The following is a 21986-nucleotide window of genomic DNA, read 5'->3' as shown; positions in this document are numbered from 1 at the left end:
AATTCTCAAGATGAACAACACCTTTGTAGTCAAAGGAAACAGTCAAAATAATCTTCAGTTGACAAGCTCTTTTGGGTTGTGGTGAATCATGTGTCTTCCATTGTAAAAATTGTACCATTGTTTCTGGAGTGGAGCAATGTACCTAAGTCTTGTCACCAGTGACAATTGATTAAAAATAAAAAAATATCAGACTCGGAACACTAGGAAATCTGTGGCAATCTGTTTTTAGTTTTCTTTTTGCTCATCTGAGAGCTGTTTTGGAACTTAATATCAACTTAATGTTGAGTTAAGGATTTATCCAATAAATCCTTAATTCAAGAATAGCCTCTCCAAAAGCAAATACACAAGTATTTAAGTTACTCCTGCCAAGATTAATAGTAATTCCCACCATTTACCTCTGCTATAAAATCAAACAGTGTAAAAAATTAAGCTTTCTCTGTTTTCCTGCCAGTCAAGGGGACTTGTTAGTCATGTGTCAATCCTAAAACTCAGTTGCCCCTCTGAGACTCTAGGTGGTTGGCCTACTAAGCTTAGGTTCCTTGTTCACCTTTGAGTCCAGGTATCTTCAGTCCCCATTTTGCCTGCAAGTCCAGCAGACATTGTTCAAATATATTAGAATTAAAGGGCATTAGAGAATTTGAATCATATGAAATATGAAACTAATTAAATTTATATGTATTTTGGAGTCAGATTGAACAAGGAAGAACTAAAGGCAAATAGAAATATAAACAGATTTAATACTTTGTACACTCTCTGAAGGAGAAATTACTACAAAGTGTCATGTTTCTCTGAAAACTGTTAAGTTTTGATGACAACTGTAAAAAAAATTTTCTACATGCAAGTATTCTGTTGGTATGGAAAAATGATGCAAATACAACTCTCTATGTGCAACACAATAATATAAATAAGAAGTAACCAGTATAATCTTTCCTTATTCTGCTTCTAGTTTTGTAAAATTGTTTGAATTTATTTCTCTTTTTTCTTATTCTACTACTTTAGAAATCTTTTTATCGCTTTGCTTAATTTGAAAGTGCCAGAAAAACTGAACAAAAAGTTTTCCATTTTACCCTTATGTTACCATTCAACACTAATATGGCAAAACAGATACTAATTTAGTTGTATTATTATAACACTGATGTCAAAAGCAGTAAAAAAAATGTGATTTATTACCTGTTTGTTGTCAAAGAAGTAAGGATCTTGTTGACAAACAAAGCTGGAATCTACTAGGATAATATTGACAACTACACTAAAGAAAGGTTTAAAAATAGCTTCATACGTTTTCAGCCCTCCATTCCTGAAAGGTTCCACTCGCTGTCCAAGTTTGGGACCTTCTTGTAGCTATTCTTTTTAATAATGCTGCCAAATTTAAACTCAAAAAGTTTGTGAAATACCTCGTCTAATTTTTTTTTTTTAGATACTACCCTTGTCTTCTTGCCAGGTAGTGCAGCCATTTTTGCTGTTAACGGCCAAACTGTAGGCCTAAGACATGACACTGGAGGGGTATTGTTGCTTGAGACTATATTGCCAACCCCTGTTGAAGGAAAAGACGATGAAGTTTTAGTAGAGCTACAAACAACTGAGGTAATGCATTCTATTGAAGATTTTTTTTAAGTTAGTATAAAATACCAAGGTCCAGCTAATTTTGAATTTTACTAATTTGATGCCAGATTCAAGAGTGAGGAATGATAAGAATGAAAATTCAAGTTGGTGTAAAAAAAAAGAAGTAATGACATCCAGCATATCTGAGTAAATCTTCAGGGTAAAAGTTCCTAGTGATGTATTTGAAGCCTTTGAGGTGTTTTTGAGATCTAAATCTGTATTTCTACTTCTGTACTCCTATTGTTTTTGTATTTTCGTTTTTTTTTAAATCAGTGAGACAATGGGTGTGTTCCAGCTGACGGTTTTTCAGTAACTGCAGTAACTGCGCGGTAACTGCCCATTTCTAACTGCGGTAGAGCCAGTGGGAACGGCACAGTAAGCTGACTAGCAGTAGCGTCATTTTCGAATTAAATGCACGTGTTTAAATTTAAGGGACAGTTTAATGCTGATTAGTATAATTTTTTTATTCCTTCTGTTTCATAGCATTTAGAGAGGTTCTAAGCCAACCATGGGCATTTGGCTGTCACAAATGATTTTGCTCAAATGAGCTGGTGAAAAATAAATAGATCGTATACTTTTTCTCTTTTTTTATTATTTGAAGACTAGAATATCACATAACTAAGCATTCAAATAGCTTGATTGTATCTTAAGCATATACAATCCCTGATGGAGTTTTGTTGATACCTGTCTTAAATTGATTTGTCTAAATAAAATGGGCCTATAGCATTTACAGGATAGTAGTGGGACAACTATAGCAAGTTTTTTTTCAATATTCTACTTTTTTTAAAATAATTATTATTCTCTGGTCAAATTTGTGTTCATTGCTAAGTGGTAGGCACTCTGGACTGGAATGTTTTGTCCAAGGGGTACAGGTTTAATTCCTGGCATTGTCAGTTTATTTTGTTTTGGATAGGGGTTGGTGATATGACTAACCTCTGATAGAATTGGCCTAACTTTAAATGAGTACAGATGGACATCTAGGGACAGTAAGAAGGAAGGGCATGCAAGAGCATAGGCTGACTGGCCCCTAGCTTCCTATTGCACTACCTGGCTAAAGGACCACCAGGTCCTTTACTGGCCTACTGACTTAGCCATAGAAACTTTCTTTCAAACCCATTAAATATAAGTAAAAATGAAGAATACCAGCATGATGGTCCTTCTATTTCCCTGAAATGTGGATGTATGGACAAGAGTGTGGGTCATGAGAGATAGCTTGTGAATGTAATTGGGGTGAATGTTCTGCAAGATTTAAAAAATTTATGACTGTTGCTCAGGTTGGCAACTGAACACAGAAGTATAATTTTGTTATTTGTTTTTCTTTGTGACTATCGTGCTTATTTAATGTCCAGTATTTTAAAGTTAATCTTCTTTAATTTGTCTTTAATTGCCATGGCCCTAGGGCTTAAATACAACAAAACCTACTTATATCCATTGATTTTCTTTAAATAGATAGTAGCTCTATGTTTCCTAGCTTCAGTAAATTTAAATGTAATTGTGAGACCAGGGATTACAAAGTAGGTGAAAACTTGCAAATGAGCCTCTGGTATCAATCAAAATTTGTAAGAAATGGATATCAATTTAAAGATTAAAAAAATTGTTAGAAAACAAAGAAGACAAATGAATAAACAAAAGTAACCCCTTTACAACCATTTAATGAATTGTCACAAATATAGGTCACCCTTAAGATTGAAATGAACAAAGCTTCAATTATGAATCCATTTTCCTTTAAACAGACTGAAGGGGCAAACCTCCAAGCTTTGACAAATTCAATCTCACTTTTGGGCATTCTCACCTTTCCTTTTCAAAGGAAACTTTCTTTGGATGTTTCCCACCCAACTAAAAACAACATAGACAGAATCAGGTACAAGTGACCTTCTACTTAGCCTACATACACAAGGGAAAAGCATGCATCTCTATACTATAATTTACCTCCAACCTGCCTAAAGTGCAAATATATAGCCAAAATTATGTAGTTCCAATGCATTCTGTCACCTGTTACCTTTTCCCCCATTCTTGCTTTGTTTACAGTTGCTTCAATTAACAGGGAGTTAAAGGTTGAGCGATAGATTGGCAGAATCAATGGGAAACATGTAACTTCAGCTATAAATATTTTTGGAGGTCATCAAAGGTCAATGCCCTCTAGAGCAAGAATGAGTAGAGATATGTACTTTGAAATACCTTCCCAGGACATACTTTAGCCTGTAGACCCATCCCTGAAAGTTTCATTTTCCTAACCTAACCCATTTCAGTGATAGCAAGAAGTCAATCAACTAGAATTTTACTGGATAAAATTACCATCCTTTGGAATAGGCTCTGAATAGTCTGCCCTAGCCTACTTCTTCAATAGGATTAAAGACAGTCTCAGAATAATGATTTAGCAGCCCATAAATCCTCAACTTATCTGTAATACTTCACCTAGGCCTGTTTACAGAGCCTAAAAGGAGTTAATGCTTAAAATGCTACCATGTGGCAATTTAATGGAGCCTCAATGTTACCTGGAAGAAGTCAATCCTTAGAATGATTCCAAATGGCAATTTAAGGTAATAATTATGCCTGGATATGCCAGAAAACATGGAAATCTTTAAATTAAATAATAAGTTTTTCATTGATTTAACCTACTTGCTAATAGATAGCCCACTACTCAGGGTGTCCTTTGATGTTGATCCCAAAATATGGTGATTTACTAACCTGGCTCAGATCCCTCTTTCTTTTGCAAAATCACTGTCCCACCTTCTTCCAAGCAAATAACTTCATATTCCATTACTTCATTCTTGTCCATATTTATTTTTTGTTGAATGAGATTTTTGTTGAAGAAGGTGAATTATGTACTTACTGCGCTAACCATTCTTTTGAGCACGGTAAGAAAATCACTTACTGCGGTTACTGCCGGCAGTAACTATTCTCGTTCCCAGTGGGTTGGGCAGTAACCATTTTCCCGCTAGGAACGGAAATAGTAACCATTCGGTTACTACAGTAAGTCCCTGGAACACACCCAATGCTAATACTCAATAGTGCCTGAACCATTCAATTCTTGTAAAGGCCAATTCAGATTGCCCCAGTTCAAATTCTTTTCAGGTTTCATTTTCTTTAGCTAAAAGTAGCTATAATTTGTTCCTGTAACTCTGTACTTTGGAAGGCTAATCTATCTCCTTATTGAATAAATACCCCTGTAGGTAGATATTTGCTAAAGGTTGTATGCTGCTCCCTGGTCTTGTACAGGTGGTCCTTGTCGACTTTGACTTTTCTCTCTAGCTATACTCCTTTATCTTCTCAAATCATGGAATAACATAATACTATGCTAGTAGCAGATTAGATCATCATAGGATTTATTGCCATGGTTAATGGTTGCAGCAGGCTCTGCAACCTGGTAAAGAACAACAACTAATCAATGGTAACTGTAATTTCAAAACTCTTTATTAAGAGCCCTTTTCATAAACGGAGTAATTTCTGTTCTTTTTAAGTTTTATTGTTGCCCCGTACTTTCAGTTAAAAAAATAGTTTTTTTTATTTAACATCTGAACGGTTTTGAATTAGTGCATGTTTGATTTTGGCTCTCCGCACATAAATAATTAAAACAAAATTTGTATATTTTTTTGTGTGGCTAAATCGCTTTCTCTTAGTTTAGATCAGCCAATTTTGAGGAAAAAAGGGGTAGAGGAGGAGGCCCAGTTGCCCTCCAACTTTTCGCTAATTAAAAAGGCAACTGGAACTTTTAATTTCTTACGAACGTTTTTATTAGTAAAAATATACATAACTTACGATTTAACATACTTAGCGAACTTCTATATTTGTGGTTTTTATTACGTATATGAAGGGTTTGCCCCCTCGTTAATACCTCGCCCTTTACATTAAAGCTTAAATTAAATTGGGCTGAAAAACAACTGGGATATCATGTTTGGCCAAAACCGCTGCACAACATGGGCCAAATGGGCTGGTGTTTTATTTTGATGCAATTTCCAAGTACCAGGCTCCTTAAACTCTGCTCTATTTCTTCATACAACATCTTACAAATGGCATAAGAGAATGAATATTGTATTCCTTTTTTATGGTCTGTCCTTTTGGAGAATTCTCAAGATGAACAACACCTTTGTAGTCAAAGGAAACAGTCAAAATAATCTTCAGTTGACAAGCTCTTTTGGGTTGTGGTGAATCATGTGTCTTCCATTGTAAAAATTGTACCATTGTTTCTGGAGTGGAGCAATGTACCTAAGTCTTGTCACCAGTTACAATTGATAAAAATATCAGACTCGGAACACTAGGAAATCTGTGGCAATCTGTTTTTAGTTTTCTTTTTGCTCATCTGAGAGCTGTTTTGGAACTTAATATCAACTTAATGTTGAGTTAAGGATTTATCCAATAAATCCTTAATTCAAGCAGAGCCTCTCCAAAAGCAAATACACAAGTATTTAAGTTACTCCTGCCAAGAGTCATAGTAATTCCCACCATTTACCTCTGCTATAAACTCAAACAGTGTAAAAAATTAAGCTTTCTCTGTTTTCCTGCCAGTCAAGGGGACTTGTTAGTCATGTGTCAATCCTAAAACTCAGTTGCCCCTCTGAGACTCTAGGTGGTTGGCCTACTAAGCTTAGGTTCCTTGTTCACCTTTGAGTCCAGGTATCTCCAGTCCCCCATTTTGCCTGCAAGTCCAGCAGACAGTGTCCAAATATATTAGAATTAAACGGCATTAGAGAATTTAATTATATGAAATATGAAACTAATTAAATTTATATATATTTTGGAGTCAGATTGAACAAGGAAGAACTAAAGGCAAATAAAAATATAAACAGATTTAATACTTTGTTCACTCTCTGAATTAGAAATTACTACAAAGTGTCATGTTTCTCTGAAAACTGTTAAGTTTTGATGACAACTGTCAAAAAAATTTTCTACATGCAAGTATTCTGTTGGTATGGAAAAATGATGCAAATGCAACTCTCTATGTGCAACACAATAATATAAATAAGAAGTAACCAGTATGATCTTTCCTTATTCTGCTTCTAGTTTTGTAAAATTGTTTGAATTTATTTCTCTTTTTTCTTATTCTACTACTTTAGAAATCTTTTTATCGCTTTGCTTAATTTGAAAGTGCCAGAAAAACTGAACAAAAAGTTTTCCATTTTACCCTTATGTTACCATTCAACACTAATATGGCAAAACAGATACTAATTTAGTTGTATTATTATAACACTGATGTCAAAAGCAGTAAAAAAAAATGTGATTTCTTACCTGTTTGTTGTCAAAGAAGTAAGGATCTTGTTGACAAACAAAGCTGGAATCTACTAGGATAATATTGACAACTACACTAAAAAAAGGTCTAAAAATAGCTTCATACGTTTTCAGCCCTCCATTCCTGAAAGGTTCCACTCGCTGTCCAAGTTTGGGACCTTCTTGTAGCTATTCTTTTTAATAATGCTGCCAAATTTAAACTCAAAAAGTTTGTGAAATACCTCGTCTAATTTTTTTTTTTTTTAGATACTACCCTTGTCTTCTTGCCAGGTAGTGCAGCCATTTTTGCTGTTAACGGCCAAACTGTAGGCCTAAGACATGACACTGGAGGGGTATTGTTGCTTGAGACTATATTGCCAACCCCTGTTGAAGGAAAAGACGATGAAGTTTTAGTAGAGCTACAAACAACTGAGGTAATGCATTCTATTGAAGATTTTTTTTAAGTTAGTAAAAAATAACAAGGTCCAGCTAATTTTGAATTTTACTAATTTGATGCCAGATTAAAGAGTGAGGAATGATAAGACTGAAAATTCAAGTTGGTGTAAAAAAAAGAAGTAATGACATCCAGCATATCTGAGTAAATCTTCAGGGTAAAAGTTCCTAGTGATGTATTTGAAGCCTTTGAGGTGTTTTTGAGATCTAAATCTGTTTTTCTACTTCTGTACTCCTATTGTTTTTGTATTTTCGTTTTTTTTTAAATCAGTGAGACAATGCTAATACTCAATAGTGCCAGAACCATTCAATTCTTGTAAAGGCCAATTCAGATTGCCCCAGTTCAAATTCTTTTCAGGTTTCATTTTCTTTAGCTAAAAGTAGCTATAATTTGTTCCTGTAACTCTGTACTTTGGAAGGCTAATCTATCTCCTTATTGAATAAATACCCCTGTAGGTAGATATTTGCTAAAGGTTGTATTTTGCTCCCTGGTCTTGTACAGGTGGTCCTTGTCGACTTTGACTTTTCTCTCTAGCTATACTCCCTTATCTTCTCAAATCATGGAATAACATATTACTATGCTAGTAGCAGATTAGATCATCATAGGATTTATTGCCATGGTTAATGGTTGCAGCAGGCTCTGCAACCTGGTAAAGAACAACAACTAATCAATGGTAACTGTAATTTCAAAACTCTTTATTAAGAGCCCTTTTCATAAACGGAGTAATTTCTGTTCTTTTTAAGTTTTATTGTTGCCCCGTACTTTCAGTTAAAAAAATAGTTTTTTTTTATTTAACATCTGAACGGTTTTGAATTAGTGCATGTTTGATTTTGGCTCTCCGCACATAAATAATTAAAACAAAATTTGTATATTTTTTTGTGTGGCTAAATCGCTTTCTCTTAGTTTAGATCAGCCAATTTTGAGGAAAAAAGGGGTAGAGGAGGAGGCCCAGTTGCCCTCCAACTTTTCGCTAATTAAAAAGGCAACTGGAACTTTTAATTTCTTACGAACGTTTTTATTAGTAAAAATATACATAACTTACGATTTAACATACTTAGCGAACTTCTATATTTGTAGTTTTTATTACGTATACGAAGGGTTTGCCCCCTCGTTAATACCTCGCTCTTTACATTAAAGCTTAAATTTTGTCCCAATTCTTTGAGAATGACCACTGAATCACAAAAGCCGTAGAAATAGATAGTTTAAATTAGTATAAATACTTTAGGGTACAGAGCGAAGTATTTAGGAGGAGATGAACTCCTCATATGCGTAATAATTCCTGTTCTTGTTAAGTTGTAATGTTGCTGCTTACTTGCAGTTGAGAAAACTTTTCACACTCGTTTTTTCATTCTTCTTTTTAAATAATGCTAGAAAATTGTGCGCCCCCGTCATATAATTTCTCTTCCGCAATGACAAATTCCTCCAAGGAAGGATTCCTCCATGTATTTCCCTCCCCTCACCCCCAACCGAAAAAACCCCCCCAAAAATGTCTGTACACTTCCAAATAACCATTACTGTATGTAAGAACTGGTCAAAGTGTGTAACTTGCAGCCCCTCCACCAGGGATTTTGGGGGAATGTAGGGGAATTTAGTCCCCAAAGGCATAGTTATTAGCTTTTTCGACTATGCTGAACAAAATGGTTAGATAAAAGTTTTGATCTGTTGACTTTGGGAAAAAATAGCGTGGAAAGGGGCCTAGTTGGCCCCGATACGATCACCCCTTGGAAAAACACAAAAAAAAAACAATCAAATAAACACGCACCAGTGATTGGTCTTCCAGCAAAAATATGAATTTCTTCATTTTTATAGATAGGAGCTTGAAACTTCTGCAGCAGGGTTCTGTGATACGATGAATGCGATGGTGTGATTTTCGTTAAGATTATATGACTTTTAGGGTTTGTTCCCCCTATTTTCCAAAATAAGGAACATTTCTCAGTCTCTTAGCTTTTGATGTGTATTACTAAATTTGATGAAACATATGTATTTAAAATCAATATAAAATTATGATTCTTTTGATGTATCTATTAGTATCAAAATTCCGTTTTTGAGTTTCGTTTGCTATTGCGCCGAGTCGCTCCTTACCACAGTCTGTTACCACGAACTGTTTGATAAAGCTATAGATGGCGACATCTTTTTTTCTATCTCCCCATTCTTGGCTCTTCAGTAGTTTTTCTAATAAATTTATAAAAAAAATTTGTCTGTTGTTGGAACCGAGTATGGGACCCGAGATTTCCGTTGGGAAAAGAACGACGTTGTAGTCAACTGAATCAATACTTCATTGTTATTATTATTTTCTTATATATACTTTCAAGCAAATGTTATCAATGCATTCTTTCCTAGTCACATGAGGTTGACCATCACTGTTTTGTGCCTAGTTAATATGAATTGCTATGCCTGGAGATAAATGTTTTTTGGAATTTCTTGGCATCATTCCGACAACATTTTGTTTCCGAGAATTTCTTTGTACGTTTCCTATAATTTCAAGAACAATGCGTTAGTCAAGTGAGCCAACAAGTCAATGGTATTATTATGTTCTTAGAAACACATTCGAACCAAATGCTATCAATGTGTTGTTTCCGAGTGATTTTTTGGGATCAATCGAGAATATGCATACCACAGTGATTTAAGATGGTTGCTTGACAAACATATTCCTTTGGCACCCTAATGGTACTGAGCACACTGGTCCTTTTGATGGTCAATGATAATTGTTTTGGTCCAAAAATTGTAATGGCTATAGCCAGCCAGGTATCCCTTTTGTAATGTAATGGTCCCAGACATACTAGTCTTCCATTACCGGACTTGCGCATGATATTTGGGTCCCCATATCCCCCCCAGGGCCCTTTGCCCCCTCCAGGGGTCCCCGATGCGTTGCCCCAACTTTTTTGAACTTAATTTTTTGAACTTATATTTTTTTAACTTAAAATTGTTTAGTTTTTTTTCATATCTTAAATAGCTAAAATTTTATATATATATTTTTTTTTATTTTTTTTAACTTAATTTTTTGAACTTAGATTTTTTTGAACTTAAAATTTTTCAGTGTTTTTTTTTCATATCTTAAATTGACATGTAATCTTTGGCAAACATGGTTTTTGGTTTTTCTTTTACGTGGTCGCCCTCATGGTGACTTTCATAGTGGAAATTTCTTTGGGTATTGAAAAAATTCAAAAGACACAGTGGTGTATATACCAGCGTTAAATTTCCAGAGATGATAGTGCTTAAAGGTAATGCAATACTAAAACAAATAGTTGATGACGATGGCAAACTTCTTGTTAACGCTGCAGGTAACTCGTTACCCGTTGATAAACCATATCGTCATATTATTGGAATTAACATTCCCGGAACGTAAAAAAAGACAGCTGAACTCCAGCACCAACGTCATAAAGTATATCTTGTCTATATATCAGAACTGCTACCTACGTGAAAATAATTTGGTAATAAACAGTGAAATCAAGGGCAAAATAAAAAGGCACTGGGAGATAACGTCACCAAGGAAATGAAAGAATTCAATGAAAAGCAAACCATCGCCTGAACGTTAATATTATCACTGGTAGTTTACCAACATATGCCATCATTGAACAGAATAATAGCAGTAATAAAAATTGAAGATCAAATACATCAAGAAAGTGTGTGCATATGATAGAGTTATCCCGGTATTTAATGCTGAGTAAGACAAATATTTGATCTACAAAACAAGCACTAATGTTGACATCATTCGAAATGTATATGAGCATTTTCATGACAGTGAGAGACTAAATTTCTTTGGACTACTGAGAAAATTCAACATTAGTGATGATGTGTATACTAGATTAAAATTTCCAGAGATGATAGTGTTTAAAGATAATGCATGCCTAAAAGTAATATTTGACAACCAGGGTCAACTTCGTACTCGCAGCACGGGAAACACGTTACCTGTTGATAAATCTTATCGCCATCTCTCGGGTATTAGCATTCAACGGAAGAAGAAAACAAGACAGGCGTACTGCTGCACCAATCTCATAAATCATATCTTGTCTCAGTGCCTGAACTGTTACCAGTGTAAAAATAATGTGGTAATAGACAGTGAAATGCAAGCAAATTTGAAAGGGTATTGGCAGAAAACATCACCAAGGAAATTAAAGACAATTCCACGAAAAACAAAGCATCGCTGAACATTAGTAGTATCATTGGTAGTTTACTATCAGATGCCATCATTGAACAGAATATTATTATGATTAAATTTATGATAAGCTTGTAGGTGAAACTGTGTTAAAAGTCGTTTACGATCCCGAAATGAAAGAAGTGCCATGTCAAGATAAAACTTGATGAATTATTTTTTGTTGGAATGGGCTCTAATCCTTACAATTTCTTATGGTGGTATAAATAACATATAGAATTGTGCGTTTCATTATTTCCATAAGAATATTTCATTGAATTACTGTCTTAATTTTCCTTTATTTTTAAGGTAAACTAGTAACATCATCATTTTGAATGTTTTTTCAAAAGTTAGAGATGTAAGAACAGTTTTTAGAAATAGACACTACTACCAAGCCCACGGAAGGTTTACTAGAGTCTGAGATACATGGATAAGGTTTTTTTACCCAAGTCTGAGAGAGATGAACAACATTCTTTTCAGAGTTAGAGACATATAAACTGGGAAGTTATTAAAAAAAAAAAAGTTCAACTTCTTTTCTGAATTTTTCGAAAAGAAGAGAAAAGCCATACTTCACTTCTAAATTGTCCCAAAGAAGAGAAAAAAAAATCCAATTTCTGTTCTGAATTTTTTTCTAAAGAAGAGAAACAAGTTACACTTCTGTTCTGATTTCCCCCAAAACAGTGGAAAACGTTCAAATTCTGTTGTGAAGTTTTTCATTGAGGAGAAAAAACTTACACTTCAGTTCGGAATGTTTCCAAGTAAGAAAAAAAGTTACGCTGCTCTTCTGAATTTTCCTACCTTTACTGCAAAACTCACTGTCTGGTATTGTTGCTATGCCTTGAGATCTATATTTTAGGGAATTTCTTGGCACCATTTCGACAACACTCGATGATTTTACATAGTTGCTTGTCAGTTTTTGATTATACGCCCAAATGTATCCCATGACACCCGACCATTTGAACAGATAATGGCTTTTCTGTAACAGGTGGCTATAGAAACAAAGTTGCTCAGCCATTGTCATCTGTGTTTCAGGGGAGTTTCTTGGCACCATTCTGCCAATTCTATTTCCGAAAATTTTTGCCCTTTTTCCGAGAACTTCTTAGCCCTTTGCCTCTCAATGTCGTTTTTTTTAATACACGACTGCTATATATCTTTCACAGAGATTGAAAGTCACAATCTGGTCTTGTTATTACGTCTTGTGATAGTTCTTTCCAGGCAGCATTGGCATCATTCCGATGACAGCCCTATCGCATCGACATGTCTGCTAAGTATTTTATCGATGAAATAAAATAATATGAGCAGAGCCCTGACTATCCGGAGAACTTTATTATCATTAATTGAACTGTGATTGAAATGTCAACCCGTGTTGCAAAAAACTTTTGTTAATGATAATAATATACCAAAAATTTTTTCCTTTTTTTCTCGAAGAGAAAAAACTTTCTCCTCTTTTCTGATTTTCCTCAAAACAGAGAAAAAAGTTCTGTTTTGAATTTTTCCATGGAAGAGAAAAAAGTTTCTCATCAGTTCTGATTTTTTTCCAAAAAAGAGAAAAAGGGTTCTGTTCTGAATCTTTTCAAAAAAGAGAAAAAAAAGTTCGAATTCTTTTCTGATTTTCCCCAAAACTGATTTTCCCCGGGCAGAAGGAGGGTTAGCCCATTATAATTTCCGGAATATCAGGATAAATTTTTAAGCCATTAAAAAGTTAAAGTGGATGGTGAATTAGATCCCATCTCACTCCAAATTAAAGGATAGGTAGGGTATGTTTGCTGTTTCAGCTCCCTTTAGGCTTTAATTGGTTTTAATTATATGTTTTTTTTCCAAGTTTAATTCCTCTAAGGAATATGCTGAAGTGCTGGAGGTCTGATTATCTTTTTGCCTACTATTTTTTTTTTGTTTAAGAGTTTGACATTGGGCCTAAGAATCAAATTTAAATCCTTTTTTTTCAATAGGCCCTACAGTTGCTTTCATGGCTGACCCAACTAGATTTGGCTGAGAGACGGATGTTTTTATCATACGGTATTTGGATACCGTCACTTCTAGGCTCCTTGCTTCTATAGGGCCGTTGATTTTAACGCCTATAGAGAATGCAAGCGATCTCGTCAATTTTTGTGTCAACTGTTCATGTTGAGAGGATTTGGTGAGAGGTATTTGGTCTCGCTTACTGGTCTCATTTGCCTTTTTGTTGTGTGCCATTGGTTAAGGGAATCAATGGTACAAGGTGTACAAGTGATCTCATCAAGTAGACAAGGCCCAGGGCTATTCCTCTTGTGGATCACCCTTTTACTTGTCACCCAACTGGGTAATGGTAACTGAGCTCCTTTTTGGTAGAACTCAGAGGAATCGTTACACATTAAGGGTGCACAGAGTATTAAGGGCCCATTGAGGATTAAAATCCAATTCTTCTTGGATAAAACACTTTGACTGACAGCCTTTTGTCACAGGAATGGGCTGCTATGACTTTGGTAGTAGGAAATTGGTTTATTTGATGTTGAACTGTTGAATCCAAGGGGCATGCTGGCATTACTGGGTTTGTGTTGACCAGGTGACTTTGGTGATTGGTTTGAAAAACAAATGACCCTGTCAGATTATGAAATCCCCCCGGCCTCAGCTCAAGCGAAACTAACACACATATCCTAATATGCAAACAAAACACACACAGATAAATGTAATGAAACACACACACACACAGACATACACACATAGACCTACACGTAGACCAACACATGCATACACAAACAGCCACGAACAAACAGCCCCATACACGCTATTAGACATTTTTATTCGGTTTCCCCTTCTTAGGGTGGGGGATCTGTCCTTACAAAAATAATGGGGTACCAAAAATGGCCACCCCAAAAGAAATAATTAAATAAAAATGGAAATCAACTAGTCTTCATGCCACTTATAAATTTTCTTGAATTGCCAATGTAGTACATTCTGTTAATCAGCACCAATATTGAGTGGCTCCATTGTTATACAGGCAAATATCTTCAGAGATTTGAGAATGAAACCTGGAAAAGATGCCTTTGTTCCACACCACCCAAGAGGTCAAGGCTAGTGGCGCGTCTTTTTTAAAGAGGTTCCCCCAGTAGGCCTCATCCTCTGTGTCATGTAATATTTATTATTATGTGTATTGTGTCATGTAATGTAATTGTATTAAAATAACAAAAAATATTATAAAATTATTCTAAAAAAAATTATTGTAGTTTAGTGACTTTTCGGTCATCTTGTTGAACAATCACTGACAGTAATTTAATAACAAAAAACAATTATTTAAAAAAAACTGATGTGTGTAAGTGATGTTCCATTGACAAACCTGTTAATTGAAAAAATTATTACTTAAAAACTTATTAAAGGATTATTAAAAGGGATTACTTAAGGATTATATAAAAGTTGAAAGTCTGGAAAGAAAGAAAAGGGTGAATTAATACTTAGTTTCGTTGATAGCCTGAAAGGATTACTTAAAAACAATTATTAAAAAAAAACCTATTGTGTGTTACTGACTTCCCAGTGGTCTTCTTTGCTCTTCTTGTTTTTTTTTCTTTCTCCTCTTCTTTTGCTGCCCTTCCTGCCCCGCTTTGCCACAGCCTGAAAACCTTTACTACATTCTGCAATCTTCAATTGTTTGGTCTTCTTGCTACTTGTTCCTGCCACTTGATGAAAAATTACCGACAGCTCTTGGCTCGACATTGATTCATCATCGCTGCTAAAAATTTCCTGCATTTCCTTCCATCGCTGCAGATTTCTTTCGTTCAGCTTTTTGTCCCACCAAGGTATCTGTTTCAAAGGTGAACTGCGTGCTTCTTCTGACATCTCCTCCATTGTATGTGAGTGTGTTTCTGTGTGTTTGAGTGTGTGGCTCTGTGTCTGTGGCTCTGTGTCTGTGGCTGTGTGTGTCCATTTGAGGCTCCTCACTCCTTACTTCTTCTTGTGTCTCGTCCATTGCTAACCTTGCTGATCTCTAGCTGATCTCTTTCGCTTCCTGGACTTCTCGGGTAGGAGGAACATCTGCTCATAGCCCTCATTGAACTGGCCGGGCCTGACTCCGTAGTCGAAGCACAACTCTTCTCCCGCCGTAATGTCTCGTGTCGCAACGAGAAAAGGTCTTTTCAGACCATCAACCACCAACGCCTTGGACTTCAGATTCGGGCCATCCTCATTTGCCTTATGGTTTACAAGGCGTCCGAAACATTGCTGATGGGGATGGCAAGCGCAAGCCTCTTCTCTTGCATCTATCGTAACATCTTGGTCAACTGTCAAAAAGTAATTGCTTCCATCATCCTCTCCAAGTAGTGACCGAAAGAGTCTGTTTGCCTCGATGGTAGCCATCCTTTTTCCGTGAATCTCAACCACTACTTGATTTTTGTAGAACGGGATTGTCGCATAAACGCCTTGTCCAGCTCCTTTGTTGAGGCTCTGGGCTACGGTCATTCCCAGCCAGGACTGATTAAGGACACATTGAGTCAGATAGTCATCTACCAATGGCTCAGAAGGAAAGAGTTTTGGGATCCTGAATCTTCTGTAAGTCTGCTGGACTTCTTCCAGAGACGGCACGGTGTCCTGGTATCCTAGCCGACGAATTGCCATCTGTAAACTAGCTTCTGTGAGGGCCTCAGTGAGATCTGCTCCTATTCCACGCTTCTCCGACATTTTTTTAAGGATCTCCTCAGCTCGAGCCTGTTTGAGCTGTTTCCTGTAGAGATCCTTAACAGACTTCAATATGGCTGTGCTTTTTATCTCTGGATTGATTCTTCTTATCAATTTCAGAGAAGCCGTCTTCAACTTGGCCCTTCCATCTATTGGCTGTTCCTCCAGAACACGGTTGAAAGCCTGGAAAGAAAGAAAAGGGTCAATTAATACTTAGTTTAGTTAAAAGCCTGAAAAGGCTTTTAACTATAACTATATATAGGCTTTTATAACTATATAATATAATATATTATAATTATATAATATATAGGCTTTTAAGTATATATTTCTTTCCAAGCCTGGAAAGAAAGAAAAGGATCAACTAATACTTGGTTTAGTTGAAAGCCTCAAAAGAAAAGAAAAGAGGAAATAGACATGAGAAGATAGACATTTAGATTTAATATATAGTTAGATTTAATATATTTACAATATAGAGGTATAGATTCTAGCAAACGACTGGCCCGAAAACCTGTTAATTGACAAAAGTATCACTTAAAAGCTTACTAAAGGATTATTAAAAGGGATTACTCAAGGATTATATGAAAGTCGAAAGTCTGGAAAGAAAGAAAAGGGTCGATTAATACTTAGTTTCGTTGAAAGCCTGAAAAGGATTACTTAAAATATTATTAAAGAATTATTAAAAAGGATTACTTAAGGATTATATAAAATGAAAAAGACTGTTTAAGAAATCTATATCACATAATTTTAAGGTATACTTACTGCCTTGGCCACCCTTTTCCTGGTTGCCTCATCCATGCATGAAGCAACCTCTTCGTCGTCCGTGTCCCTAATTTTTTGCGGAGCAGAACATTTTTCTGCTTCTTGAGTGCACTTGTCCATGATGGCTCTGCCTGCAGCAATCTGGTGGAACGCGTAGGCTTCGTACACATTCTTTGACGTATTTTCTGTATGGCACAGGTACTCATGCATCATATCCCTGTCCTCCTTTGACAGGTTTGTCGCATTCCTATTCATAGTCGCGATTAAGTGGCGTATCGTAGTCTGATTTGGAACACAAACACCTGGCCTCATTTCGCCTCCGAAAATTTTCTCCAGGAACCTCCGCAATGTTATGCTTGTGTTTTGTATCTTCTGTCCTGACATCGATAAAAGGAAATGTACTGGCTCTGGCAAGTCTGGCTTTACCAAAGCGGGTCGAACAAACGATAGGTATTTTCTAAAAATGACTTCTTCGGGTTCACTGAGTGCAACACCAGCGGACTTTATGCTGGCAGTCTTGTGTTTTTCAACAAGAATGACGAACATCTTTTGCTCCTCCACATAATGCCGGTTCAAAAACTCCGTCACCGTCATATTCTCCGGAACTCCAGGCCGATGACCGTACATAAATGAAACCAAAAAGCAGATGTAAGCTGTGATGTTTGTGTGGTCCTCTTCAACCAGCCGATTTCTTGTTAGCCGCGTGATTACAGGGGCCATGAACTTCTCCACGCCAGCTTTCAAGTTCCTGTAGTCGTCTATAGTGAAAGAGTTTGGATTAAAAGTCCGCTGGAGCTCTCGGTGCCTCATCTCTGCCGTTGCAAGAGATTTTTGCTTCCTATCCAAGAAGCTTACAGCCGACATGACAGAGTTGACGAGGGCTATATTCAGCTCTGGCGGTGCATCACTACCACGGGATGTGATATATTTTACGAACCTGCTATAGCCCTGAGCATATTTGTTTCGGCTGCTTCCTTTCATTCCACATTCGGCAAGCTTTGAGAAGAACAGCTCCACTCTTTCGGCAGAGTGGAAATTCAACCAATTATACTTTGTTCCCTCTAAGATAAAGTAAACAATCTTCTGGGCGCACCCAAAAGGATTCCTAAACTTTCTGCTACTCCTCTCTCCACATTCCGCAGACCATTTCTCAAATTTCTTCATCAATTCGATGCCTTTGGCCATCTTCTTTGCCTCCTCTTCTGTTTTGACATTTTTGGTGTAGACGTCATACAGCCCGTGTTTCTGCATCTTTTTTCTGATATCAGATGTCCAATTCCATTCCTTCTTGAAGTATTCGCTTCGCAGCTCCGATTTTTCCTCCTCCTCCTCCGAAGATTCGTCCTCAGGGATCTCTGGAGCGTAGAGGCTTCCCCCCTCGTCGCTGTCCACAACATCTTCGGGGTCTGACTCTTCTGAGACTCTTCTCCGACGGATTTGAGAGGACAAACTTAATTGCTCTCTGGAGAAAAAATCTGTTTCCACGATAGGTGGTGATTGCTGTGGCAGCGCCGATGTTGATGGCCCTGCCACGTGTGCTGTGTGTGTGTTTGTGTGTACGTGTGTGTGCATGTGCGCAGCCACTGGCCTGGTGTCCTCAAATGAAAGTGTGCGGTCCGGTAGATTTAGAGGGTCAAAGTATAATCCGGTCATAGCCGACAAAGCCTTGCAGAAACCGTGCAATGTTTTGGTTTCTTCCACCAAGCTGCTCACTTGTGAAGCCAAAAAATATGTCTTGTTCTGAGACCTCTCTGCAAGCTCATCCTTGGCCAATTCGTGCATTTCCTTTGCTTCTTTGACTGACCAAAATTCTCCATTGGTATTCTTACTACAGCTTCCTTTCTTCGCCAGAAAGTGTTTGTCCAATTTGTAGAAGGATCTACGGCAAAATGGGCAAATGGTGAAGAAATTCCTTGGCTTCTTCCCTTTTACATCCTTCGAAATAGCAAGGGTCATGGAAGGATTCCTAGAGTCATCCTCAGGTGCGATTAAAGAGGCCAAGTGTGTTCCAGGGGCAGTCAAGGTTTGTCCAGGTGCAGTCAAGGTCGGTTCCGCGACAGTCAAGGTTGGCTTAGGGTCAGTCAAGGTTAGTTCAGGGGCAGTCAAAGTGGGTTTAGGGGCAGTCAAATCATGTTCAGGGGCAGTCAAAGTATGTTCAGGGGCATTCAGAATCGGTCCAGGGGCAGGCATGGTCATAATCGAGGATTCTTCAGAAATAATGGTTTCAATTTCTTTGGTCATCTAAAAAAGGAAACTAGTGTCAGTTTCCTTTTTTGCTTGTGAATTCAAAATAGTATATTTAAATTATAATGAATTTAATGACTATAATAAGTTGAAACCTGACTGACTTAATTAAAATTGTTTTCTATAATTTTGACACTTATTTCACTTTTCTACGCACTTTTATACAATAGGCACAATTGTACAACGCGGCACGAGGCTAGGTGCAACATTAAGACTTAATAAGAACAGAAATGATTACGCCTACGAAAGGTTTACCTATGCAAGAGTAGTAATGAACCTTGCTCTTTACGCTAAAGTGTTTTTAATTGTCCCTCTAAAATGTTCCTAGGGTTTTCTAGGGTCTGTCTGGGAAAATATGCTTATGAATTGTGGCCAATCCACCCCTAGTGTACAAATTTTCCCTGAAAATTTAATCTTGCGGTAAAATTGCAAAAGAATCTAAGTGCCCTGGGGGCTGTCTGGTAATATCTCTCCAGGCAGGTGTCAGAGCCTTGGATTTGCAAATATTTTTCCAAAAGTCAACGGATTAAAATTTTTAGATAGTTAAACTAATAATATTTTTATTACCAAGGACCAGGACCCTCCAAAACAGTACTCGGACTTTCTGGGGAAATTCGCTTAGGAATTTTGCCCTATTTCACCTTTCTCAGTGTAAAATTTCCCCTTAAAATTGTATCCAAGGCAAAAATTATATCCATGGAAGCAGGCAAAAATGCATATTTCCAAATAACAACTTTTGTAGAGTCAACTTTTTGTCAAAAAAGCGTGAAAACCTGTTAATTGGGAAATTGATTTTTCACTAAAATTTGCTTATGAATTTCCTCTTGAAATTTTATCTTAAAAATTTATTTTTATGCAAAAATGTGGTCCTATCTTGGGAAATTTTCATAGGAATTATGACTCATCCCCCCTCCCCCCAACCAGTATAAAATTTCCACTGTCTATTTAAATTTTATATCCATGAAAATCCCCCCCCCCCAACCAGTGTAAAATTTCCACTTTCTATATAAATTTTGTATCCATGGAAATCTTGCTTACGAATTATGCCCAATTTCCACCTCTTCCAGTGTAAAATTTTCCCTTAAAATTGTATCCATGGCAAAAATTATATCCAATGAAGCATGCAAAAATGCATTTTTCAAAATAACAACTCTTGTGGAGTCAGCTTCTTTCAAATTTTATAGGAAATATTTAATTTATTTTTTTTATTTAATTTATTTTTATTATTTATTTAATTTAATTTTATAGAAATATATAATTTATTTTATAGGAAATAAATGAATAAAAAAATGAAAAGAGCTGAAAAAGTTACGAATAATGATATATGATTTGCTAGTATACAACGGAAAATTGCCTATCCCCCCCACCCATGGTAAAATTTGCCCTTAAAATTTTATCCCCCAAAAAGCCTTGTCTTGTATGATGTCATAAATAGCATAAATAGTATTATATAAGCAAAATGTCAATGCATAGTATAAAATTTCCCCTTGAAAGTGCGAAAATCTGTTCATTTCTAAATATATTTATATTTTGGAGTGGTCCCCCAGATTTTCACAAAAATCGTGTCGAAATAGCGTTAAAATCTATTAGTTTATAAGCAAAATGTCAATGCATAGAATAACATTTCCCCTTAAAAGTGAGAAAAATTGAGAAAAGGATTTTGCTCAATTTCCACCTTGCCCAGTGTTAAATTTCCCCTTAAAACCGTGAAAACCTGTTAATTTCCAAATATATTGACATTTTGGAGTGGTTTCTATTGCCCCTATTCCCATTACCCCCAATATAAGTCTCTTGCCTTAGTGGAGCCTATGTCCGAGATTTGCTTAGGAATTTCCACTTAAAATTTTATTTTAAAAATTTATTTTTATGCAAAAATTTGGCCCTATCTTATTTGGCAAAAATGTGGTCCTATCTTGGGAAATTTTCATAGGAATTATGGCTCATCCCCCCTCCCCCCAACCAGTGTAAAATTTCCACTGTCTATTTAAATTTTATATCCATGAAAATCCCCCCCAACCAGTGTAAAATTTCCACTTTCTATATAAATTTTGTATCCATGGAAATCTTGCTTACGAATTTTGCCCAATTTCCACCTCTTCCAGTGTAAAATTTTCCCTTAAAATTGTATCCATGGCAACAATTATATCCAATGAAGCATGCAAAAATGCATTTTTCAAAATAACAACTCTTGTGGAGTCAGCTTCTTTCAAATTTTATAGGAAATATTTAATTTATTTTTTTTATTTAATTTATTTTTATTATTTATTTAATTTAATTTTATAGAAATATATAATTTATTTTATAGGAAATAAATGAATAAAAAAAATGAAAAGAGCATAAAAAGTTACGAATAATGATATATGATTTGCTAGTATACAACGGAAAATTGCCTATCCCCCCCACCCATGGTAAAATTTCCCCTTAAAATTTTATCCCCCAAAAAGCCTTGTCTTGTATGATGTCATAAATAGCATAAATAGTATTATATAAGCAAAATGTCAATGCATAGAATAACATTTCCCCTTAAAAGTGAGAAAAATTGAGAAAAGGATTTTGCTCAATTTCCACCTTGCCCAGTGTTAAATTTCCCCTTAAAACCGTGAAAACCTGTTAATTTCCAAATATATTGACATTTTGGAGTGGTTTCTATTGCCCCTATTCCCATTACCCCCAATATAAGTCTCTTGCCTTAGTGGAGCCTATGTTCGAGATTTGCTTAGGAATTTCCACTTAAAATTTTATTTTAAGAATTTATTTTTATGCAAAAATTTGGCCCTATCTTATTTGGCAAAAATGTGGTCCTATCTTGGGAAATTTTCATAGGAATTATGGCTCATCCCCCCTCCCCCCAACCAGTGTAAAATTTCCACTTTCTATATAAATTTTGTATCCATGGAAATCCCCCCCAACCAGTGTAAAATTTCCACTTTCTATATAAATTTTGTATCC

General features: G+C 36.1%; 2 protein-coding genes across 6 annotated transcripts in view; one reads left to right on the top strand and one right to left on the bottom strand.

Annotated features, from left to right (window-relative positions):
- LOC136029590 (baculoviral IAP repeat-containing protein 6-like) overlaps window positions 1-21986 on the top strand; it is a 397865-nt gene that overhangs the window by 185140 nt on the left and 190739 nt on the right. For 2 of the 5 annotated variants that reach the window (XR_010618083.1, XM_065708085.1), the window contains exon 1: window positions 6891-7238. The exons of the other annotated variants lie outside the window; for them this stretch is intronic. The gene's annotated coding sequence lies outside the window, so the exon portion shown is untranslated. Of the gene's footprint in view, window positions 1-6890; window positions 7239-21986 lie in introns of those variants that run through there. 5 annotated transcript variants of the gene reach the window in all.
- On the bottom strand, window positions 15333-19034 carry LOC136028655 (uncharacterized). The gene is made up of 2 exons (XM_065706480.1): window positions 16794-19034; window positions 15333-16217 (listed from the first exon to the last, which is right to left on the bottom strand). The coding sequence occupies exons 1-2, from the start codon at window positions 19032-19034 to the stop codon at window positions 15333-15335; spliced, it is 3126 nt and encodes a 1041-aa protein (XP_065562552.1).

This window comes from Artemia franciscana, chromosome 7 (assembly GCF_032884065.1).
Source record: "Artemia franciscana chromosome 7, ASM3288406v1, whole genome shotgun sequence".
Lineage (NCBI taxonomy): Eukaryota > Metazoa > Arthropoda > Branchiopoda > Anostraca > Artemiidae > Artemia > Artemia franciscana.
This window is presented reverse-complemented; position numbering and strand designations above follow the sequence as displayed.

Bases quoted from the DNA above. Each gene is read 5' to 3' on its own strand.
- LOC136028655 (XM_065706480.1), bottom strand. From the start codon at position 19,034: ATGACCAAAGAAATTGAAACCATTATTTCTGAAGAATCCTCGATTATG. The intron at 16,218-16,793 runs GTAAGTATACCT...CTTTCTTTCCAG, and splicing joins GGAAAAGGGTGGCCAAGGCA to GCTTTCAACCGTGTTCTGGA.